This window comes from Salvelinus alpinus, chromosome 14, assembly GCF_045679555.1.
Source record: "Salvelinus alpinus chromosome 14, SLU_Salpinus.1, whole genome shotgun sequence".
In the NCBI taxonomy this organism is placed as follows: Eukaryota; Metazoa; Chordata; class Actinopteri; order Salmoniformes; family Salmonidae; genus Salvelinus; species Salvelinus alpinus.
The window spans coordinates 29,368,832-29,395,228 of record NC_092099.1 but is presented as its reverse complement, the minus strand read 5'-3'; the positions used below and the strand labels follow the sequence as shown (position 1 = coordinate 29,395,228).

Below are 26,397 nucleotides of genomic sequence, written 5' to 3'. Positions count from 1 at the left end.
GGTGAATTGATGTTGCTTTTTAAACCTACATCAGGTTATACACGTTTTGTATATATATAATTCTATTCTCTCGTATGATGTCTTACATAATGTAGGCTACTAGTGGATGAATGCATAATATCCAGGGGTTCATCACCACCTTCAACTTTCTCCCAGTTTTAGTTTATTATTGACTCATTAGAAATTGAAGCACGACAAACCTGTTTTACCAGCGAACGGGAGACAAAAACGTCGTGATGTTACTCTAACAGATCAGATCCAACTGATATAAATGCATGTAGGCCAATGAACGGCTTCAACGGTTAGGGCGGAGCTACTGGAACAAGCCAACCCCGAAACATGTACTACAAATACTCACTGCTGAATAGTTGCTTTGTCTGTACCAGCCAGGTTCTGGCAATTTACAGTGATCTCTCTCTATTCTACACAATAATCTTGCCAAATGTAAATGACCGACCCATATTACTTTCCTTAAAATACAGTGTGTCGTGTTGCAACCTGGTCTCAGAGCATTTCGTCAACTGCAACTTTGCATGAACAACATTAGCTTGAGTGCGTGAGCAACAATAGTGGACTCGACGTTTCCCCTTCAAAATAAAGGTCTCAATTGAAACTGATGCGAACAGATAAAAGCTCTAATATTTGTGTGAACTCTACAGTGGTGTTCTGTGGGTCTCACCGAGTAGGCTGATACGCCATTTCAAGGGTGCACAATCCATAGGTTTGGCTGTAGAGTGCAATTATAAGGTCTAATACATCCACAGTTTGTATTTTTGTAAAATTAACTAACACTTGTCTTTATATAACATTACAACCTTGTTTGGCATGATCTAGTGTAATTGTGGCGTGATTCCACTTTTTTCCTCCGTTTGAATCAGTTTCAATTGGGACTTTTATTTTGAAGGCAATTCCACTATTGCTGCTCACCGTAATGTTGTTCATGACACCCACATGCAACTCGGGCCATTGGCATTGGACTCCTCTCTTTATTTGGAGAACCACAAAGAGTGCAATCACCAGTTTGTCCAGAATATTGAAGAGTAGCCTACGCTGCGAAATGGATTTGCATGAAGGAGCCGCACACGGACATGGTGAGGGTGTTTTAGACTTGTCGCGTCTGAATTTGAACACTTTGAGCTTAGTCAACATCAGCGAGGAGCGAAAGATGGGCACCAAGCAGTTGTATCTAAGCTTCAACCGACTGCCCTCGCTTCCCGGATCGGTTTGCATGTTCTCCAACCTCGAGTTTCTTGACATTAGCAACAACGGACTATCGGTCATCTGTGAAGGCATTACTTGGTTAACGAAGCTCAGAACACTAATAGCCAAGAACAACCGTCTGGACGAATTCTCGCTTCCCAAGGAGTTCGGGTCTTTGCCGTTGGAGGTGTTGAATCTAAGTGGCAATAGGTTTGAGGAAATTCCAGCGCAGTTCCTGAAGTTGCAGCGACTACAATCACTTTCCCTGGGGGGAAACATACTCCAAAGTATTCCTGCAGAAATTGAGAATTTAACCAGGTATGTAGAATACATAACTATGCCCGCGGCCTCACCAGCTGCTAACCACAGTAACTAGCTTGTTGCAGTCACCAGTGATTACATCACAAACGTTCACATAATTTGCAACAAACGGCCTGTCACAATGACTAGTTTAGGCCAACTGTAGTCAGTTTCCTGGGCGAACAGCGAGTTCAGCCAATAGCATTTAACTGCAGCCTGCAATTCTGGGTGTTCCAGCATGTGGGCATTCCAATTGGAACGTCCCCTCCATCCCATCCCAATGGTTCCTTTATGACCCCCCCCTCTCGCATTACATTGGTTCCTACATGAACGCCGCCTCCCCCCGAACATGACATCTTAATGCTTGTGACACTTTTGAATGGTGGTCAAAGGGAAATCAAAATATTATCTGAGTTTTTTTTATGCCCCTGCCTCATGGAGTCGTTCTTGCTAGCTAGCGGGAGCAACACCGGTAGACGGTGTCCCTCACTCCCGCTTGCTGAACACCTGCCTCACCGTCATTGCCGAAAAACAGTGCCTGACGGGTGGGGCGAAGGACGCTGTCTACCGGTCGTCCCGGCCTCCCGCTAGCACAACAGGCGGGAGGCTGGGACGACACCATGTACTAGCTTACTATCTACAGTAGCTTGTTAGTGACACTGCATGCTAGCTTGCTAGTTAGCTTGCACACTATGTCGCTCCCCTGTGCCGGAGAAAACCGTGCCCGACAGGCAGGGGCTAGGGACACTCCCCAGCTAGAAATGAGGAATCTGCCCGGAAGTGGCCCTCCGGGGGGGCGGAACTGATTGAATCGGCCCGGTGTCGTACTCAGCCCGGAATCAAAATGAATGATTGCCCATAATCGGCCCAAGTACATCAGGCCGTTTCCGTCTACCCCGATGCAAATCTAAATAAATGTATACAAAATTACTCAATTTAGTAATTTTAAATATTACTATTATACATACAAATTATACTCATCTGACACGAGATGTTTTTTTGTGGAGGAAACCCCATACACCTGGTGACCATGTCAGCGTGCATGCCCCTGGCCTGCCACAGGAGTCGCTACAGTGAGATGGGACAAGGACATCCCGGCACTGGTCTTGAATCAGCTTCTGTAGCAATGCAGTTTGCACTGCGGTGCAGTGTCTTAGACCGCTGCGCCACTCGGGAGGCTCCACCCATAACGCTTTTAAATCGTATAAATTGCCTTGCACAAAGTATCAAAATACTACACAGGACTCTTTAAAGAATTTCAAACAATGAGAAAATATGGAAAAATAAATCATGAAATGTTAATTCCATAAAGCAGCCAGTATAATCTTCTGCCAGAGAGTAGCCCCAATCGGCCCGAGCCCCAAGTAATACATTTGGGCCAGATAACTCCCCCGGAATCGGCCCGAGCTCAATCCCCGCATCCTAGCCATAAGTAATACCGCCAAAGACGGCCCAGACTCAGGCCACATGACGTCGGCCGAGTGCCCCGACTCTCAGCCGGAATCAGCCCAAATCCACTGTGGTAGCTGGGTCTACCGGTCACCCCCTCCTCCCGCTAGAACAGCAGGCGGGAGGCTGGGGAAACACCATGTGTTGGCTAGCATGCGAGTTAGGATGCTAGCTAGCAAACATTTCCGCCCCCGTCTCCAAACTGCTGTGTACCGGACTAGCTGGCTAAGCTAGCACACTGTGTCCTTAACTCCCGCCTGCCAAACACCTGCCCTCGCCATCGTTAACAGAACTGCAGGAAAACAGTGCCCGACAGGCAGGGATGGACACTGTCTACCGGTGTGAGACTAGCTAGCTACCATTGTCACACCTGCCCCTTCTTCTGTGGGGTTTATCGGTGGCTGGCATCCAATGTTATTGTGTGTTAATGCCTTCTATTGTACTGGAGTACACCTACTGTACTGGAATCCCGCCTGCCCTAGCTTAAATTGACCAACAGAAGTATAAAGAGATGCAGGAATGCCCCGACTTGCAGGCCGCAATTGCACCTTTCTCAGTTCAGCGGGTACAGAATAGTTCAACTGCCAATGCTGCTTAGGGTTGTAAAGGATGAACTGATGCCCTTACATCAGTGACTTGTCAGGCAGAGATGAGGGAGCAAGCTATACAACTACAACTACTGTGATTATTATTATTATTATTATTATTATTTGACCCTGCTGGTCATCTATGAACGTTTGAACATCTTGGCCATGGACTGTTTTAATCTCCAGCCGGCACAGCCAGAAGAGGACTGGCCACCGCTCAGAGCCTGGTTCCTCTCTAGGTTCCTGCCTTTCTAGGGAGTTTTTCCTAGCCACCGTGCTTCTACGTCTGCATTGCTTGCTGTTTGGGGTTTTAGGCTGGGTTTCTGTATAGCACGTTGTGACATCGGCTGATTGTAAAATGGGCTTTATAAATACATTTGATTGATACTATGCTGTCTTGTAGCCCACTACCATGGTAGCTTGCCTTTACAAACATAATGCACTTATTTGATTGCCAGGACTATGGTTAAATGGATTTCAACAGATCCTCACTCCCTGAGCCTAAACTAAAGCAGACTTTATATCGAAACCTAACCTGTGTTTTTCAGGAAATTAAAACTTTATACTATCACAACATCCAGCTAATCAGGCCTTTAGCAACCCTGACTGGTGTGTGAGATATCCAGGAATCTTATATGTTCTTGGGCAGGTGCATGACAGACTGCCATTGCCACACTCAGAGCAGAAAATGTGTGGTTCATATGGTGGGGTACACACTGCGCAGTATACATGTAAACAACCTTTGGGATGACTAACTAGTATTCATAAATGACACACACAAACACTCACTTGCACATGGTCAAGACACACACGTACGCATACACACTTGTACATAGTCATCACACACACACACGAGCACATAGAGAAATTCAAGCCTCTTGTGGTCAATATGTGAAGGATGCCAAGTTTGTATAAAGTGCAGGGACAGTGTGTTCCGATGGTACTAAAAAACAAGGTCATCTTGATTTTTTATTTATTTCTCTCCTTATATCATGTTTACACTGTGCCAGTGGTAGGTTAATATCAGTGGGAACAGTTTAGGATCCTCCTCAGGGTAGGTTCCTCAGTGAATTTCAAAAATAGTGAAACAAAGTTATTCTTTTTAGATAAAACTGTACTAAATATATTCAAATGTCCCCAAATAATTGATTAAAATGCACTGTTCTGAAATTAAGATCTACAGTAGCCTCAGCAGCACTCTGTAGGATAGCACCATGGTGTAGCCGGAGGACAGCTAGCTTCTGTCCTCCTTTGGGTACATTGACTTCAAGACAACCTAGGAGGCTCATGGTTCTCACCCCCTTCAATAGACTTACACAGTAATTATGACAACCTCCGGAGGACGTCCACCAGCCTATCAGAGGCTATCACCCAATCAAAGGATCAGATAATGAATCTAGTACTGAAAGCATAAGCTACAGCTATCTGGCACTGCATTGCATCAAATGTGGTGAGTAGGTGACTCAAAGGGAGAGAAAGACAATAGTTTACTTTCCACTTAGCTAGTTTAGCCTACTCAAACACCTGGCTCAAACAGAAAATAATGCAATTTTAGCTAGCTGGCTATGGCTATCCAACACTGGAACTCTTCCAAGTCAAGGTAAGCTTTTGGTTTTATTGACGTATTAGTTCTAGTAGCTATATTAACTATGAGGTGACAACGATGTAGGCTATGTGTAGCGGTTAGTGTTCATGAAATGAAGGTTCGCCTGGTCATAGACCGCTGATGTGTTGTGCACTGAAGTCCACAAGCGAAGGGAAAAGGTGTGAGACTGAGAGCGTGTAGATTCAGTTGAAGTCGGAAGTTTACATACACCTTAGGCAAATACATTTAAACTCAGTTTTTCACAATTCCTGACATTTAATCATAGTAAAAGATCCCTGTCTTAGGTCAGTTTAGGATCACCACTTTATTTTAGGAATGGGAAATGTCAGAATAATAGTAGAGAATAATTTATTTCAGCTTTTATTTCTTTCATCACATTCCCAGTGGGTCAGAAGTTTACATACACTCAATTGGTATTTGGTAGCATTGCCTTTAAATTGTTTAACTTGGTCAAACGTTTCGGGTAGCCTTCCACAAGCTTCCCACAATACGTTTGGTGAATTTTGGCCCATTCCTCCTGACAGAGCTGGTGTAACTGAGTCAGGTTTGTAGGCCTCCTTGCTCGCACACGCTTTTTCAGTTCTGTCCAAAAATGTTCTATAGGATTGAGGTCAGGGCTTTGTGATGGCCACTCCAATACCTTGACTTTGTTGTCCTTAAGCCATTTTGACTCACCACTTTGGAAGTATGCTTAGGGTCATTGTCCATTTGGAAGACCCATTTGCGATCAAGCTTTAACTTACTAACTGATGTCTTGATGTTGCTTCAATATATCCACATAATTTTCCATCCTCATGATGCCATCTATTTTGTGAAGTGCACCAGACCCTCCTGCAGCAAAGTACCCCCACAACATGATGCTGCCACTCCCTTTCTTCACGGTTGGGATGGAGTTCTTTGGCTTGCAAGCCCTTTTTCTCCAAACATAACAATGGTCACTATGGCAAACAGATCTATTTTTGTTTCATCAGACCAGAGGACATTTCTCCAAAAAGTGCAATCTTTGGCCCCATGTACAGTTGCAAACCGTAGTCTGGCTTTTTTATGGAGGTTTTGGAGCAGTGGCTTCTTCCTTGCTTAGCGGTCTTTCAGGTTATGTCGATTATAGGACTCGTTTTACTGTGGATATAGATACTTTTGTACCTTTTTCCTCCAGCATCTTCACAAGGTCCTTTGCTGTTCTGGGATTGATTTGAACTTTTCGCACCAAAGTAAGTTCATCTCTAGGAGACAGAACACATCTCCTTCCTGAGCGGTATGACGGCTGCGTGGTCCCATGGTGTTTATACTTGCATACTATTGTTTGTACAGATGAACGTGGTACCTTCAGGCATTTGGAAATTGCTCCCAAGGATGAACCAGAATTTTTTTTCCTGGGGTCTTGGCTAATTTATTTTGATTTTCCCATGATGTCAAGCAAAGAGGCACTGAGTTTGAAGGTAGGCCTTGAAATACATCCACAGGTACACCTCCAATTGACTCAAATGATGTAAATTAGCCTAACAGAAGCTTCTAAAGCCATGACATAATTTTCCAAGCTGTTTAAATGCACTTAGTGTATGTAAACATCTGACCCACTGGAATTGTGATTAAGTGAAATCTGTCTGTAAACAATTGTTGTAAAAATTACTTGTCATGCACAAAGTAGATGTCCTAACTGACTTGCCAAAACTATAGTTTGTTAACAATAAATTTGTGGTGGTTGAAAAACGAGTTTTAATGACTCCAACCTAAGTGTATGTAAACTTCCGACTTCAACTGTAGTTGCAAAAAGGAATTATTTATATATACACAGCGAGCAAAGTGATCATGCTGTTTTTATGTGGCTGCTATGAAAGTAAACTGTGTTTACGTGCGATCAGGGGTATATTCCGCTGATTCTTTCCTTAAACGGAAACAAATGGAATGAAACGGGGATTAACATACATGAATTGGTATGTAGAAACTCTTAATTTGCAACTGCACTAATGATTAAACCCTAGATGCAGGCTCCCGAAGGGCGCAGCGGTCTAAGGCACTGCTATAGGCATCACTACAGACACCCTGGTTCGAATCCAGGCTGTATCACAACAGGCCGTGATTGCGAGTCCCATTAGGCTGCGCACAATTGGCCCAGCGTCGTCCGGGTTTGGCCGGTGTAGGCCGTCATTTTCAATAAGAATTTGTTCTTAATTGAATTGCCTAGTTAAATAAGGGTTATATATTTATATTTTTTATATCAGCTAGATGCAGGCAAGTGTGTGCAAGCAGTATTGAATGTATCACTGTCTGTCACCTTGATTACAAAAAATTTGCTTGACGTGTGCACCTACATTATAAACTTTCATTCATAGGCTAAATTGTAGCAACCTCATGAAGGGTACAGGGAAAATTTGAGTGTTGTGTAGTAGCCTAAACTATTCAATGTTACATTGAGCTGGGTGAAATGGAATATGAATGACAGTCATCCAACATGCTGTAATAGAAATACCTTAAGGTCATGCTCCATCTTAAACGGCACCGACCGCCACTGATCTGACTATATAGTTAACATCATAAAAGAGAGAACTCATAAAGTCACAGAGATCAGTGCGTGCAACTGGGATGTGGGTCATGTCATGAGGTTAAACAGTAGCCCATTTATATGCTTACCAAAGATAAGTGTGTAAATACTTTTAACTTCATCAGGAAGAGACCCACATTGGCTTTAATAGTTGTTGTTCCACCCATTCTGTGCCATTTGAGGTGAGTAACTTGGTGGGGGGGATACATTTTTTTTGATTTCACCTAATTTTAACATTCTCTCATATGTGAAGTTTAAGTAACAGGGTTGATCGTAACAGGGGACATTTTTAATGCAAGCTTCATTTAATTATATATATATATTTAAATAATTGTTAACATTTCTATGGGTAACAGGGTTGACGTTATGCTCGTTTTCCACCACAAAACAGCAAAAAGGAGTAGAACCAGCTCACCTGCGTTTACACTATGATTTGACTATTAGATGTTCAATGTTTCTTTAAAAAAAAAATCATAGTTTAGCCATGTTAAAGTGAGAATTCCTTTTTCTTTTCTCACATGAAATAAATATTCTTCAGAAATTACTTTGGGGAAATTCCAAGTTAAGTGACACAGACTCAGGTTTTTCACTTAAATGTATTTCAAACAAAAACCAATGATTGCAAAGGTGAACAGACCATATAACTATGTACAATGACTACTTTTTAACAATTTCCACAAACATTTTATAGAAAAGCATGGTAACAGAATTATGGTTTGTGTTTGTTCCGTCATTCTGTTACCAAACTTTGCATCTGCACTGTTCTTCAACAAAATAACTAGGGATTATTATTATTATAACTAGGGATCCTCTAGGATTTTGCCCGTGTTTAGCTCCATTCTATTTATTTAAAAAAAATCCTAAACTCCCCAGTCCTTAACGATTACAAGCATACCCATAACATGATGCCCCTATTCTTGAAAATATGGACAGTGGTACTCAGTAATGTTTGGGGCAAATCCAATGCAACACAACACTTTGTATTCAGGACAAAAAGATAAATGCTTTGCTACATTCTTTGCAGTATTACTTTAGTGCCCTGTTGCAAACAGGATGCATGATTTGGAATATTTGTATTCTGTACAGGCTTCCTTTTCCTCTGTCAATTAGGTTAGTATTGTGGAGTAATTATAATGTTGTTAAAGACCTCTTAAGGATCGGACCCTTTTTCCAATTTTCGCCTAAAATGAAAAATAAATCTGACTGCCTGTAGCTCAGGACTTGAAGCAAGGATATGCATATTCTTGATACTATTTGAAAGGAAACACTTTAAAGTTTGTGTTAATGTGAAATGAATGTATATAGATATAGATATTTATAGATATATATCTATATATTTATATATATATATATATTTATATATATATTATTGCCTTTGACAATCAACCGTTCTCTGTCGTGGGTGATGTTGGCTTTCGCAACTGGTCGAGCACCGGTACACACTAACGTTACCAAGTGCGCTATTCTTCAGATGTTGCCCTGCCGGAGTTACAATAATAGCGTCACTGCTATTAGCTTCACGACATACTATGGAACTCAGTTTGGGTCTTTGCGTGTCAAAAAAGGTGCACGTCAAATAGTACTATTTGACCGTCAAATTACACAGTTCTATTATATAATGTTGTGTGTTCTGAATTTGCTCGTGCAAGCCAAGCGTCACCACTACTATCAGTAGCACTGTCAAAGCTGTACAAAAAAGTCTGCAAATACCAGCCACTAACGATGTGTTTACAATACCGCGTTGGTAATAAAGCATGATTTGTACGACCGCAACTTCTAGGGTAGCTAGCTTTAGCTTGGTACTTAGCTAGCACCAGAAGAAACTGCAGTCATTTTCACTATTCTTAGCAATGATTTCGGAATCCTTGTGAATAAGTGTTAGCCAGCTACTTAACCCTGTTGCCCAAAGCTAACGTTTTAAGCAGCCAGCTAGCTTCATCTGGCTAGTGAGACTCGACTTGACCGGGTTATGTGTTGTGAAGCTAGCCACAAAAAGGATTTGGCACAATAGTGGAGTTTGTGGTTTCCCTTCAAAATACAAGTACCTCTTTGAAGGTGATGTAGAAGGTTACAATTGGTGGAATCATGCCATATTTAGACTAGATAATGTTAAACAAGAGTGGAATGTGAAGCAATGAAGTTGCCTATCAGTCTAATCGGTGACACCCACAGAACACAACTGTGAAGAGTTTACGCAAATATTAGCGTTGTAGCTCTTATCGTGGACTGTGACTGTGTGAAATCACCTCTCCAGTCAGCCTATTGTGTTTGTTGACATTCATATTGCAATGTACAGCTTTACCCAAGGATTCGGGATCAATGAAATAGGGTAATAGTCTACTCAATACCCAATATATTTTCCCCCCAATGTCCTCCTCAGTTATCAGACTCCAAAACATCCACACAGTATTGTTTTTCCTCGGGAATAGTGTTCAATACACATAGGCTGACGATAAATGTGGCTCAATTCAGTTGTTTGAGTCCCACAATAAGAGCTACGATGCTAATGTTTTCTGAGTGTCACTGAGTAGACTGATACCCCATGTCATTGAGCCACAATCCGTAGGTAAGGCTGTACAGTAAAACAATTATGTCCCCAATGCAATTCTAAGGTATAATACATCCAGTGTGATTTAAACAGATTTTTGTCAAATTAACAAATTGTCTTTTGTTGATTTGATATAACAACATTCCAACCTCGTTTAGCAGGATCTATTCAATTATGGCATAATTATACTATTTGTATTCATTTGCATCACTGTCAATGACATCATTTTATTTTGAAAGCTAACTGCAAAGTCAACTATTGTGGCTAATCCTTATTCTGGCTAGCTTCACAGATGGTTCCGACCACCATTAATCAAATAAGAACTTATAAATTAGGGTTATTTTAGATGACACCTAGCTATATCAATTCGGCATAAAAAGAAACGTCCTCTCACTGTCAACTGCGTTTATTTTCAGCAAACTTAACATGTGTAAATATTTGTATGAACATAACAAGATTCAACAACTGAGACATAAACTGAAAGTTCCGCAGACATGTGACTAACAGAAATGGAATAATGTGTCCCTGAACAAAGGGCATGTCAAAATCTAAAATAACTGGTGTGGCCACCAGCTGCATTAAGTACTGCAGTGCATCTCCTCATGGACTGCATCAGATTTGCCAGTTCTTGCTGTGAGCTGTTATAAAAAAAAATGTAACCTTTATTTAACTAGGTAATTCAGTTAAGACCAAACCCGGACCAAACCCGGACGATGCTGGGCCAATTGTGCGCCGCCCTACGAGACTCCCAATCACGGCCGGATGTGATACAGCCTGGATTCAAACCAGAGACTGTAGTGACGCCTCTTGCACTGAGATGTAGTGCCTTAGACCGCTGCGTCCATGTGTGTGTGTTAACTATTTTACTGTACTAGAATGCTTAAGAACGCACAAATGTTCAATATCGGTATCGGGTTTTTTGGCAAGGAAAATATTGGATATCGGTATCGGCCAAAACTATATATCACACATTTAGATCTGGTAAAATAAAAATGCGTTTTCTATTTATTTTTTTGTTCCATCATCTTTGAAATGCAAGCGAAAGACCGTAAAGTAATTTTGCAGTTTAGGCACAATTTATATTTTGGCCGCTAGGTAATAGCAGTAAGTTTCAGATTGATCCAGTGAAGCATTGCAGTACTGGACAATATTTTGTATCAAATCTGCCCAAATGTGCCAAATTGGTCAATTGATACATTTTCAAGTACATAACTATAGAGAACATACAATAAGTATATGGTAATACAAAATGTAAGTTTACACACTCCCAGGAATATAATGCATGATGGATCATTAGCTTATACACTAACTTTCACACATCTGCGAGGTGGAAGATCGCGGGTGTTCAAACTGTAGAACCCAGTTCCTACATTTGAATATAAACGTTTATTTTATATAACAAAACTATGCTACATTTTATGTCTGGGACCCTAGGACAGGGTCCCAGAGACAAATCAGGACAAATCAGGACAGGGTCCCCTAGGACAAATCAGAGCAAGTTTACTGAATGTAAGTACATTGTTTACCTTCAGAGGTGAATGTATCAAACCAGTTGCTGTGATTTTTAAATGTTTTTGTTGTTGTGTACTCTCCTCAAACAATAGCATGATATTTTTTCATTCTAATAGCTACTGTAAATTGGACAGTTAACAATGAGCTAGCTAGTTTTATATGGGATTTAACAACAATAGTGCAGTTAGATTAACAATAATTTAACATTTATGCCCATATAAGACATGTTTATGTCCTGGAAAGTTTGCTGTTACTTACGTCATACTAATCACATTAGCACAAGTTAGCTCAACCGTCCCAATAACGCAAAGCCAGCGTAAAATTCAAAGATAGGGTTACAGTCACTCACTCACTGTAACCTTGTCTTGTAAACATACTAACCAACACAAACTACATGTAAAGAGAGCCTCTCACTGACAACTTCAGAGCAGCTGAACATATACATTATCTCAGATCTACAGTTATGAATGATGGAGGTTGTATGGGACTAGGCCTCTGTGTGTTAGTGGTGTAACTGTAGAGTGAGTTGTTGAGATGGCCCTGAATGGCTTCTTTAGACCCTCGGGGACAGAGGCGCTGGCTCAGGGCTCATGCCCCAAGGACACATAATGACCTCTCCCAGTCGCTGCTGTGTCATCAGTTCCACAGGCAGACCAGATCATGGGGCAGATGGGCTGACTGCTCACTTTTAGTGTCAGGCCATTACATCTCCCTTTCTCTCCCTGTCTCTCTGTCCCTGCTGCTCCCTCTGTTCTTCTCTCTTTCTCTCCATTTCCCCAGTGTTCCTGTCTTTTCACTTTTTCATCTGTTCAGAGGGATTGGGATTAAGCAGAATGCTTGTGTATGCGTACATTTCCATTGGCGATTTGTGGACATTGGACAATAGTAATCTTTTTCTCTCTGCCTCAGTCAGTTTTGTAAATTGAACAAAAATATAAACGCAACATGTAAAGTGTTGTTCCAATGTTTCATGATCTGAAATAAAAGATCACGTGTAACCACGCCAGCCGAGGACCTCCACATCCGGCTTCTTCACCTGCAGGAACGTCCGAGACCAGCCACCCGGACAGCCGATGAAACTGTGGGTTTGCACAACCAAAGAATTTCTGCACAAACTGTCAAACCATTTCCGAGACGCTCATCTGCATGCTCTTTGTCCTCACCAGGATCTCGACCTAACTGCAGTTTGGCGTCGTAACCAAATTCAGTGGGAAAATGTGCACCTTCAATGGCCATTAGCATGCTGGAGAAGTGTGCTCTTCACAGATGAATCCCGGTTTTAACTGTACCGGGCAGACGGTTTCCGTGTGGGCGAGCAGTTTGCCGACGTCAATGTTTTGTACAGAGTGCCCCATGGTTATGGTATGGGCAGGCATAAGCTACAGACAACGAACACAATTGCATTTTATCGTTACCGTGCTTTTACACCTGCATTGCTTGCTGTTTGGGGTTTTAGGCTAGGTTTCTGTACAGCACTTTGAGATATCAGCTGATGTAAGAAGGGCTATATAAATAAATTTTATTTGATCGATGGCAATTTGAATGCACAGAGATACCATGACGAGATCGTGAGGCCCATTTTCATACCATTGATCTGCTGCCATCACCTCATGTTTCAACATGATAATGCACGGCCCCGTGTTGCAAGGATCTGTACACAATTCCTGGAAGCCGAAAAATTCCCAGTTCTCCCATGGCCTTCCATACTCCCCAGACATGTCACGCATTGAGCATGTTTGGGATGCTCTGGGTCGACGTGTTCCTGACAATATCTAGCAACTTTGCACAGCCGTTGAAGAGGAGTGGGACAACATTCCACGGGCCACAATCAACAGCCTGGTCAAGGATATGTGTCGTGCTGCATGAGGCAAATGGTGGTTATACCAGATACTGACTGGTTTTCTGATCCACGCCCCAACAGTGTATATGACTACCCCACATTGTCTGCTGCTTAGAACTGTGTATTTAGCCTACACTGCATTTGATTGCTCCAAACCTAAACGCCAGTCTTCACTAGATCTAAACTTCTGTCTGAAAAATAAATAATTGGGACTCTCTAGCAATGCCTCTCTACCTCTGGTGGCCCTTGAACAAAGTCAGAGTGAACCCACACAAACACACACACACAGGCAGGTAGGCAAAAAATCTATTGAAATTCCACCACCTCTTTGTGCATAGTGTGTGTCTCCTCTTTGAAACAGTTTGTTTAGCAGTTCCATTGCTCCAGCCCATTCCTCATAGTCACATCTACACACACCTGTTATACTCCTTTTTACTATGGACCCGGCTGCTCAATCTTTGATGCCTTGCGCTCACTCTGGTAATGCATTGCTGTCACATACAGCATCAATGTCAACATGTGGGAACCCCATTGTGGTACTGATGTGTCAACATGGCTAGTCATGTGTCCACTTGGAACTGTCCTGTATACAGTATGTTATGGTGTTTTTAAAGTCCTAAACCCCTTCAGACATGCTTTACTTGTTACCGTAATGTTAATTACCACTCGATATGATGCTAAACATATTAAACCTCTCTCTGTCAGTCTTGAGATGCTGTATTTGGGTGGTAACCTGATCACCTCTATTCCTCCTGAGCTGGCCAACCTGCCCTACCTCAGCTATCTGGTCCTGTGTGACAACCGCATACAAGGTGTACCCCCGCAGCTCACCAGGTAACCACAACACAATCATAACACAGCCTCAACCCCATCTAGAGCATACTGCCACAGCTCACCAGGTAACCACAACGCAATCATAACACAGCCTCAACCCCATCTAGAGCATACTGCCACAGCTCACCAGGTAAGCACAACACACCCATAATATAACCACAGGAAACTGCAAGTAAGCATTTCATTAGGCAATGTATACCTTGCGTATCCCTTACATACTAATAAAACTAAACTTAATACAACTACAACTCAATAATAAAAATAATAATAATACTGCTAAGACAGTCATAACCCACCAGCACCACAGCTCAACTGGTTACTACAATACATCCATAGTGGACTACTACAACTTAACCATAACCTAACCACGGTCTAGATTTCTGTTCATAATACTCAAAACGATAACCATGACCATGTCAATCGCTCTCTCCCCCCTCAGGCTCCACTCCCTGCGCTCCCTGAGTCTCCATAACAACCTGCTGACCTACCTGCCCCGGGAGATCCTCAGCCTGGTGCGCCTGCAGGAGCTCAGTCTCCGCGGCAACCCCCTAGTGGTGCGCTTTGTCAAGGAGATGACCTACGACCCCCCATCACTGCTGGAGCTGGCGGGTCGTACCATCAAGAGCCGGAACGTTCCATACTCGTCCTGCGACATGCCCTCTCACCTGTTGCACTACCTAGACCTGGCTAGCAAGTGTCCCAATCCTAAGTGTGCCGGTACGTCTACTACACATTCATTTCTCATTGGACTGTGTCTGTATTGCTGTCCCTTTTTGCTTGTCTGTATATAGTTGATTATGTATAATTATGTGTCAATTTATTTAAGTGTGCTTATTCTGTCTGTTTCTCTGCTCTCTCACCAGGCGTGTACTTTGACTCGTGCGTGCGCCACATCAAGTTTGTGGACTTCTGTGGGAAGTACCGGCTGCCCCTCATGCACTACCTGTGCTCCCCAGAGTGCACCTCACCCTGCAGCTCCAACCCCCAGAGTGACGCAGAGTCAGAGGATGAGATCAGCGTGCCCGCCTACCGCCTGCAGAGGGTGCTGCTGGGATAGCAGGAAGTGGAAGGGCCTTGAGTCCTAAACATATCAATAGCCTCAGAACCCGTCTTTCTCTCTGTGACTGGACGGTACTGTAGGGATGACATCTGACCCCTCTGGTCTCGTGTGTGTTTGATGCAAGACTAGATGCACAAAGACATACCCTCACACACAAACACACTCACACGTGAGAGATATCCGGTTGTCAATGTGGACCTAAACCAGGACAAATGTCTTTAGGTGGGTATGTCCCCTGGAACCCATTGACTCAGTCACTTTAGCCATCTAAAACTGGGGGACAAATGATGGGAGGGATCTTACCTCTTTTTCTCAGTAACACTACAGATCACTGATGCCTTCAGACTTTGAGCAGTGCCTTTAACAGATGAAGCATTTCACTCCATTCCTGATGGTTTCATGGGTAAACATAGGAGGCAGTAGAAACCATAACTTTGCCAACTCGCTATGTGAGCTATTGAAAGGTTTTTCATGATTTTAGAACACTATCACACCATTCCTTAGAGTCAGGATATGAACAATTTAAGATTTCTAATTGCCTGAAAACAGGAAGTTTGTGACCCGGTTCTTTGTAAAAGCTTTGTTTTTCTCTCACACACAGGAAGTCGATCTAGGCCAGGCAGAGTGTGAATGGACGCCTGAAAGGAGAAAATCAAACGTATCTGACAAGATGCAATGAATGTTTGTATTTCCAGCTCTTGGTTTTCTCTAAATTTGACAGATATAGATATATGTATTAACACTTTGTATGTGGGAACATTTAGACAACTTCTACAGAAGGTACATGTTTAAGGTAACCGGAAGAATAATACAGTAGCTGGCCTTTCAATAATGCTGGTCTATTGTTACAGTGCCATGTAGAAGTGCTTTTGAATGTATATGTATATGCCTTATTGAAGAGAGAAGGAATTCTGTTTTCTTTATAAAGTGAGAAAAGAACAAAACAAACATTATTTTTCTTGTACCCTGAAAAATGTAACAATTAACTTTTTTTAAATGTTCTATTTATGATCTGTTAACACTTTACTTGACACCTAGTGCCATAACTTGTTATGAATGTTTCATAAACAGCTGACATAACCTGTCGTAACACTGTCATGACACATATTTAGACCTCTTGTGACCTATTGTGTTATTTTATTGCTGGTTATGAACCCTACATAAAATCTACCGCAAAACCATTACACCATAACCTACATCAACAGTATTTTTATGTTTATATAACATTTTCTGAAATGTACCCTATTAAATTATCATTGTAATTGTGCACACATTGATGTCAGACATGCAGCTACCACAATGTTCTGTTGCTGATGACTAGGATCAGATTTCAGGAGCAGGACAAGACCCCCTCTTTTTGACTGATGACTAACATAGGCCTATCATGCACATGCCCTTATCTGGCATATATGATTATGATGGTCATAATGCTTCTTGACAGTGTCAAAGTGTATTTTCTTAGTCCAAGTAAAGTGACACAGTATAGTCATAATGCTTCTTGACAGTGTCAAAGTGTATTGTCTTTTGTCCATGTAAAGTGACATAGGATGGTCATAGTGCTTCTTGACCGTCATAAAGTGTATTTTCTACATGTTTTTATATGATACGGGGGAGAACATGATTCTTTAGAATCAATTTAAACAAAGAATTTAAGTAACTAACTTTCCAACGAAATCAAACTTGGCAGGGAAAAAAAAACATTTGAATAAATTAGGGTTTTGAGCTTATGTAGGTGTCATAACCAGCCATAAAATAATGCAATAGGTGTAAATATATGGTTCATGACAGTGTTATGTCAGTTATTATGACGTAGTTATGACGTTAGGTGTCAAGTAGTGTTACCCATGATCTTAACCACAATGTTGTGAAATTGAAGCAATTTTTCTAACGTACTGCTTTTATACCAATCCAACGTTCTACTGTCAATGACACTCAATGGTTCACACACTAATACAGTGCTTTCATTGAATATGACTTACTGAATATAATATAGTACTCATACAGGTCGACGATCTGTACTAAAGTATGTGCACTTTTCCCCTATAATATAGACTGTACACAGTATATAACAACATCCCTAATAAAGTTAATTTGAGTGTCTACAAAATGTGTGTGATATCTGTGAAACTTGTTATCCACGATAGTGCAACATTAGCAGACTGCACTACCATTTCCTATCTGTCTAGTTAGCTCCGAGTTCATAGTCAACATCTCATATCTGCTGAAGCTATGATGACATCTTAGCTTCTGTCGTCATTGTTTGCTATGTAGACTATGAGGAAGAATCAGTGGGCCTGTCACCAAACAGTGTCCATTTGTTTGTTTGCCTGCCTGTTGTGAAAATGACTACAATGCATTTCCACTGTATCTTTCTCCAGGACTAACTGCCAAACGGTTGACAGTTGGAACTATGCTAGATTGCTAGGCCGTCTGTGAGTGTGCATGAGCGTGACTGACTGTTTTGTTTTGAGTCATTGGTAGCTTGAATGAGTTGCGTTCAGGACCGGTCTGCTTCATTTGCATATGAACATGATTGCATTACTGAGGGAAATGCGGAGGGACCTCTTCTTTAACCCAGCACTAAGAGATGCCAGGGGAATGCCATTCTGCCTCCTCTCAATCAAAAGATCCCTTTATTTACCCTGCCAAGACCTAGTGATGTAAACATCTCCTACTCTCTCTCAGCCTCTCCTCTTTCATTCTCTTTCTCTCCTCTGAGCAGGCTGACTGGTTCTTTGATGGCTTTGAGGGACAGATGTTTTGTGTCATGTTTGCCCACGTTTTAAACAGTCTCTTAATAGAGCTCAAAGTTCTGTCTCTGTCTGTCTGTCTGGCTCACCAACAGACAGGCTCTGTCCAGCCCTCCTCATTCAGGCCTGGGGTGGCTTACATCAGACACCTCACTGGCCTTTTTTCCCCTCCTTTATCCCCTCTTCCATCTTTCTCTTTGACACACGACACAAACTCATCACTGTGAGAAGCTGATATGCTTACAGGGTTGTGCTCTCACTATCTTCTGGATAGTAGTATGATATGTATTTGAGTTGAATGTTTATTGATATTTTCCACTGCCATGATGATTCCTTCTCCCAACAGCAGGTGTCTGAGCCCCCTACTCTGTTACATAAGCCAGGTGTGTGTGCGCTGCAACCCGAGACCGAGACACACGCTGAGGCGGCCATGATGAAACTGAGCCAGAGTGAATTAAACAGACCGTTGAGGAGAGGAGCCCTCTGTCACCAGTCAACACAGCTCAGGAGTTCACAGATCACAATTCAGACATTTGGAATATAGAACAGGAAGTCAAAATATTGTACTCGAGAATTCGAGTAACTTACTTCTTGACTGTCAACAGTGAATGGAAGAGAAAGACCCAAGGATACTGGGGCCAACAGAACTGCCTGCTATAGGTAAAGACTATAGTGTGTGTGTGTGGTATATGTATGCAGGCTAATTCCATCTGATTAATGTCTGGCATTAGGTTTTTGCGCTGCCCTATAGATCCTAGTATAGAGTACAATGCACAGTATAGGGGATCAGTTGCTAAAAGAACAGAGTTGTTTGAAATGGGGGATTTTGATACTATAAGCCTCTTATCACCTTCACTGGACCCTTAACTCAAATCAGCTCCCCTCAACACTATTACTTGGCTGCGTGTGCCTTCACTGATGTACATTCCAGACCTCACACATGATGAACTCCACACATACTCACACACACGCATCGTTCAACACACGAGAGTCACACACTCCGGACCCTGACAATCGGACCTTGTCCTGGGATTAGGGGAGGGGGGACTACTAATCTGCCTACTTACTGCCGCCTATATGGTTTCTCTGGGGGAAGGGAGGTGGTGATGGAGGCACAGCGGGAACAAGAGGGGAGGGGCATGATTGTCTACTGTTATGTAACCATGTTAGATCGCCATGGTGAAGAACAAATCATAGAACAAAAACTCTGATCACACCCCTCTCTCTCCTCAACCCCTTTCATCTTACTTATCTCTGCGACATGATCCTCAACTCTTTCTCTCTTGCTGCTTCTGCCTGCAAACTTCTTGTTCTACTCCTCTCACCCATCTTTTCTTCTAACATCTATTCCATTACCTCTCAAACCTGCTGTCCTCATTTCTCAAAACCTTTCTGCCATCACCTCTGGCTCCATTCTCCTCTATTTGTATGAGATCGGTAACCTTGGGAATTCTGTGAATACTAGATCTCTCTCAGAATCTGTGTGACTGTTAAACCGCTTTCCTCATGTGGTCAGCAGCACACGGCGAGGGAGGCCTTAATTGCCCCTTTAGTAGAGACAATTCGGTTGCAGCATCAAATAAAAATATAATATAGGTAATCCAGGACCCTGGGAAATCATGGAAGGGTTTCAGTGTTCCAGAGCTGGATTTGCAGCACAGGAAATGGTTTCTGCTATGGCAGGAAATGGGCCTCAGGCATTCTAATCACAAAAACAAAAGATTTAGCCCCTTTTTTGGTCTTTGTTCCACTCATATACAGAACTTCACTGCTGGTTTACATTCACTGTAAGAAGTTATTGTGCCTTTGTTAGTTACAGAGACAGCCCAATCACAGGGTGAACAAAGTGTCTTGAACAATGATGGTGCCCGTTAGACATAACAATTAGCTGTTTTTTTCATTATGTATTTCGTAAAGTTTCATATCTCCAACCTTATCCTGAGGAATATGCGTCCCTCTCCTCCCCGCCCTCCCCCTACCCACTCCCATCTACCCTCTCCTCCCCTCCCTCCTACCCACTCCCATCTACCCTCTCCTCCCCTCCCTCCTACCCACTCCCATCTACCCTCTCCTCCCCTCCCTCCTACCCACTCCCATCTACCCTCTCCTCCCCTCCCTCCTACCCACTCCCATCCACCCTCTCCTCCTTAACTCAAGCTGTTCCAAATGCTGTTATTATTATTATTTCTCAATCAAATATTTAAGCTCCTGGTAACCCAAGTTTGCGCAATCCACCTGCTTTTATGGCCAACCCACTTTGAACCTGATCTTGGGGGAATCCGTAAGTGATCTCCACACAGTGACTGAAACCGAGACTACAATTCCATGGCTTTAGAGCTTCATTAGGGACTAACGTTGTGACAGTTGATCTGAGCGTTGAGGTCAAGACGTTCTGTTTGTGCTAGGATTCGTCTACCGCATGCCTACATTTCATAATTTTGTGTCCAAATGAGGAATTGTCCACCCTTAGAAATATGTTGGATAACTTGGCAATGCATTACAGTAATGCAGTGAGTTGTTGAGATCATGTTGCAGATTATATGTTAAGTGCATCATAACCTGCAACCATATGACCCTCCATCATTAGCGGTGTTACTCTGAGATAGTACTGGTCCACTGGCATTAAAGGGATCTAAACAGTCTACGGAAACGGAGCCGATGGAGGAACGTCGCTCTCTCTACTTAGTTATATGTACTTTTGGGCGGCTGAAATTTTTAAGCGCGACGCATAGGGACCTTAGTCAGCTCCGTTTGTGTAGACTGTGTAAACCCCTTAAGAGTGCCATGTCATATGACCGATGGCTAGGTCAGCATGTACAGTATAAAGACATTTCCCTGAAAACAGAGGCGGCAGTAAGTAGTCATTGATGTCAGGGAACAGCGCCACCTGCTGTCCCTTCAGTGGAGAGACACAGGATGATAGGAACACAGGATGTTCTGACCAGATGTCACCGGTACCTCCTCCTCTTAGAGCTGGCAGGGGCAGACTTTGTGATTTGTAGGCCCCATGCAGAGGCTTTTATAGTAAAGATGCAATTTAACTGTAAAAATGTGTTACCTTCTAATGTGCCATGACAACAACCAGGCATTATGTTTTCAAACAAATCACTTCAAAAAGTAGGTTACCTTCGCACCCACGTTCATCCAAAATAATTCCAGAATACGAAAAGTACACTGTGCACCCGTCAACTTTCCTTCAATTCGCAGGTGGCTGAAACTGTATCACCAGAGAAAGCATTCAAGCTAGCAATACAGCTCCCCTCTATCTTACTATACGTAGCCCATGTATCTGATGCTGTCTGGCTAAAATCTTTCTTGCCAGACTCTGGCCTTTGCTCTGATGAGGCCAAATGTGACATTTTTGGTTCCAACCTCCGTGTCTTTGTGAGACACAGAGTAGGTGAACTGATGTTCTCCACATGTGTGGTTCCCACTGTGAAGCATGGAGGAGGTGTGATGGTGTGGAGATGCTTTGCTGGTGACACTGTCAGTGATATATTTAGAATTCAAGGCACCATTAAGCAGCATGGCTACCACAGCATTCTACAGCAAAATGCCATCCCACCTGGTTAGTGGGACTTTCATTTGTTTTTCAACAGGACAATGACTCAAAACACACCTCCAGGCTGTGTAAGGGCTATTTGACCAAGAATTAGAGTGATGGTGCTGCTTCAGATGACCTGGCTTCCACAATCACCTGACCTCAACCCAATTGAGATGGTTTGAGATGATTTGGTCTGCAGAGTGAAGGAAAAGCAGCCAACAAGTGCTCAGCATATGTGGGAACTCCTTCAAGACTGTTGGAAAAGCATTCCTCATGAAGCTGGTTGAGAGAATGCCAAGAGTGTGCAAAGCTGTTATCAAGGCAAAGGGTGCCTACTTTCAAGAATCAAAAATATAAAATATATTTTGATTTGTTTAACACTTTTTTGGTTAATACATGATTCCATATGTGTTATTTCATAGTTTTGATAGCTCTACAATGTAGAAAATAGTACAACAAATTTAAGAAAACCCTGGAAGGAGTAGGTGTGTTATCTTTTGACTGGTACTGTATATATATATTTTTTTTATTTGGCCTTATTTCTATTACCCCATAAAAATTTATTGAATAACAGATTCATACATGGAAAAACTAAAATGTAATCAAATGGAAGTATGTTTTGAAGTGTCTGTTCTATATCTGAGAGATATAAGAAAGCTCAGAAAAAAGGTATCATGTTTTTTTTCTGTGGAATTAATTACCTGTAGACCTTTTTTTGGACTGGTACCTTCAGACGAGTCCCGTGACACTCGTAGAGCAATTTCCTCTTCTGCCTAATGGTAAGTCCACCAGTGAGAGCCGGGTTCACACACACACACACACGCACACACATACTATCAGTTTGAATAGGCCCGATGCTCCCTCAGATAGCTGGGATCAGCCCTAGACTAGCAATAGTTTCCAGACCTCCTGATAACGACCACAACAGCCACTGGGAAAACAATCTATGTGATGACTCAATGTGGAAAATGGATTGGATTTACAAAAAGTCCTCAATTTAAGGGCATTTAGTACACTGCTCAAAAAAATAAAGGGAACACTTAAACAACACAATGTAACTCCAAGTCAATCACACTTCTATGAAATCAAACTGTCCACTTAGGAAGCAACACTGATTGACAATAAATTTCACATGCTGTTGTGCAAATGGAATAGACAAAAGGTGGAAATTATAGGCAATTAGCAAGACACCCCCAAAAAAGGAGTGATTCTGCAGGTGGTGACCACAGACCACTTCTCAGTTCCTATGCTTCCTGGCTGATGTTTGGTCACTTTTGAATGCTGGCGGTGCTCTCACTCTAGTGGTAGCATGAGACGGAGTCTACAACCCACACAAGTGGCTCAGGTAGTGCAGTTCATCCAGGATGGCACATCAATGCGAGCTGTGGCAAAAAGGTTTGCTGTGTCTGTCAGCGTAGTGTCCAGAGCATGGAGGCGCTACCAGGAGACAGGCCAGTACATCAGGAGACGTGGAGGAGGCCGTAGGAGGGCAACAACCCAGCAGCAGGACCGATACCTCCGCCTTTGTGCAAGGAGGTGCACTGCCAGAGCCCTGCAAAATGACCTCCAGCAGGCCACAAATCTGGATGAACTGCACTACCTGAGCCACTTGTGTGTTTCTGTATTGAGAAAAACTTAAACTTTGTGACACTCATCTTTTCCCATTGACTGCAATATACTGAAGAAAATGTCATCACTCTGACACTCATTTTTTCACATTGACTGCAATGTGTTGAGAAAAACATCAACCATGTGACACTTATCTTTTCCCATTGACTGCAATGTATCGGCTACTGTGACATTTGACCTTTTTTTGCAAAAATGTGCCTGCATGATGTTTTCAGGCTGATAATGGGCTGGCCACAAGTGTTGAATTGGGTGGAGATGTGGTGACTGAGAGGCCATGGCGTATGTTTTACATTGTTTTCATGCTCATCAAACCATTCAGTGACCACTTGTGCCCGATGGATGTGGGCATTGTCATTCTATGGAGGCATAGCCATGGTAGCCAAAATAGTGCTAATAGGGTTACGTGATAAATTAACTCAGGAACCACACCTGTGTGGAAGTACCTGCTTTCAATATACTTTGTATCCCTCATTTTCTCAAGTGTTCCCATTATTTAGGCAGTTACATGTACCTGTACACCTTATATGAATCTACCCTCTCTCAACTCTGTTTCTCCCCCTAAACATAGCTGTCACTAATTTACCTGTGACACTCCCTTGTCAGGAATGAACTCGCGTGCAGGCTCACACCGTAAATCCCCGTGACGTTATAATAACACCTTTACGCCTCGCGAGGCTGATTGAACAAGCGCTGAAATATTTACATGGGGTCCGGCTGCAGAGCGAGCTGGAGAGGAGAGAAACGTTTTACTGGAGCGTTGATCTCTCTGTTTTATCTTTTACAGTCATTTGCAAATGTGTCATCCCTTTACAGTAGGTCTAGGCCTACAAGCAAAATCGCCATCCCCCCTCTTCATATATTTCAAGCTCGCGCGTAATGGAGTGATATTGTTGAAAACACTTCTGTTTCTTTCCACTGTACTATGGGGTATACCAATATTATTTATTTGCACAGTAAGAGGACGCGCCCGAGCCTCTCTCCTGTGCAACCCTGTCCCACGCGCCACCCAGTCCCCTGTGACTGTTCAATGTCACCTGCTGCCCAAAGCGCAACAATGGTAAGCTCATATGTTTGAACAAATAGCGTGAGGCGCAGTGGTTATACCATGGAACTCCCAATCAGATGGTAGAGAAAATAATGTATGGTCATTGGACACATGAAAGCAAACTGTAAAGGCAACACAGCAATAATCATCCATTTTCTTAAAGAACCATTCATAACCACCCTGTCACGTTCCTGACCTATTTTCTGTTGTTTTGTATGTGTTAGTCGGTCAGGGCGTGAGTGTGGGTGGGCATTTCTATGTTGTGTTTCTATGTTTAGGTCTGGTAATCAGCCTTATATGGTTCTCAATCAGAGACAGGTGTTTTACGTTTTCCTCTGATTGAGAACCATATATAGGTTGGCTGTTCACACTGTTTGTTTGTGGGTGGTTGTCTCCTGTGTCTGTGTATATGTTTGCACCATACGGGACTGTTTCGTTCGTTCGTTCGTTCGTTCGTTCGTTCGTTCGTTCGTTTGTTTTGTAGTAAGTACTTGTTCGTTCGTTCTTCGTGTTTCATGTAAGTTCGTCGTTCTAAGTCTGTCTACTTTCGTTTTGTTATTTTGTATCATTTCAAGTATAGTTCGTTTTGTTCTTGTTGAAATAAACTTCAGTATGTCATTTCAACGCGCTGCACCTTGGTTTAATCCTTGCTCCTCCTCTTCGTATGAAGAGAGAGAGGAACGCCGTTACACACCCACTTTGATAATGTCAATAGGAGACTGGCTATTTCTATATCTGTTAATTGGTGTATTGACTGGGAATTTTTTCTTCAAATGTTGATATTTGGTTGTGTTGACAACCAAACATAATTCAACATCACTAAATATCATTACATTTGAAATCAACCAGAGCTTGAAAACCTAGGCCTATTTTTTGTTTAATTCTGTGTTGAATTGAAACAATAGCTGATGACTTTGCAAATGCTATATTTACATTTAAGTCATTTAGCAGACACTCTTATCCAGAGCAACTAGGGTTAAGAGCCTTACTGAAGGGCACATTGTACATATTCAACATATGTTATACAAGGTTTGTCTATTTAGACATTTGGTTACCATGATGACATAATCCTGTGATTGAAATTTCAAATCAAAATATGTTGACAAATTACGCTAAAACAACATTGATTCAACCAGTTGTGCCCACTGGGATGTTCTCTCTCTGCAAAACAATATGCGCCCGGAAGCACAGGAAGGCCAGAAAAAATGTTAAAGACTCCAGCCACCTAAGCCATAGACTGTTTTCTCTGCTTCCGCAAGGCAAGCGGTACTGGAGCAAGTCTGACATCAACAGGCTCCTGAACAGCTTCTATCCCCAATCCTGAACAGCTTCTATCCCCAATCCTGAACAGCTTCTATCCCCTAGCCATAAGACTGCTAAATAGCTAATAAAATGGCTACACGGAATATCTGCATTGACCCTTCTATATGAATTTTTACACTGTCTCTATGCACACTTACACACTCACTCTATTCACACTCCCCTTACAGAAAAAACACATTTCACATGTGTAGTTTCATGTTATCACATGTTGCTTTACATGTTCTCACATGTTATCACATTAACTTCAAATAAGATCACATGTGATCACATGACAACATGTGTTTTTGGAACACTACATGCGATCACGTTATATTCATGTGTTTTTTTTTATAAGGGTCTACACACTCACTCACACTTACAGTCAAACACACACACACAATCATCATATAAGCTGCTGCTGCTCCGTTTATTATATCCTGATGCCAAGTCACTTTAGCCCTATACATATTTAATCCTATCATTCCAGTATCCCAGCATATTGTAAATATGGTATTGGCACTGACCCTGTATATACTGTACTTTACTTATTGTACTTTTTCTTGTTCTTATTTCTATTTCTCGTGTACTTTTGTTCTACTTTACTTTTTATAAAATGTTTATGATGATTTTGATTACTGCATTGTTACGA

The 26,397-nt window shown here is 42.2% G+C and overlaps 1 protein-coding gene across 1 annotated transcript; it reads left to right on the top strand.

Moving 5' to 3' along the window:
- The first annotated feature begins 856 nt into the window (after nt 1–856).
- Nucleotides 857–17,585, top strand: LOC139538723 (leucine-rich repeat-containing protein 58-like). The gene is made up of 4 exons (XM_071341107.1): nt 857–1,518; nt 14,290–14,418; nt 14,858–15,135; nt 15,282–17,585. Exons 1-4 carry the CDS (start codon nt 932–934, stop codon nt 15,473–15,475), a joined length of 1,188 nt encoding a protein of 395 aa, XP_071197208.1. The 5' UTR covers nt 857–931; the 3' UTR covers nt 15,476–17,585.
- The last annotated feature ends 8,812 nt before the right edge of the window (nt 17,586–26,397 follow it).

Excerpts from the sequence above, each read along its gene's own strand:
- LOC139538723 (XM_071341107.1), top strand. The coding sequence starts at position 932 with ATGTTGTTCATGACACCCACATGCAACTCGGGCCATTGGCATTGGACT. Across the intron at positions 1,519-14,289 it reads GAAATTGAGAATTTAACCAG|TCTTGAGATGCTGTATTTGG; the intron begins GTATGTAGAATA and ends TCTCTCTGTCAG. Across the intron at positions 14,419-14,857 it reads GTACCCCCGCAGCTCACCAG|GCTCCACTCCCTGCGCTCCC; the intron begins GTAACCACAACA and ends CTCCCCCCTCAG.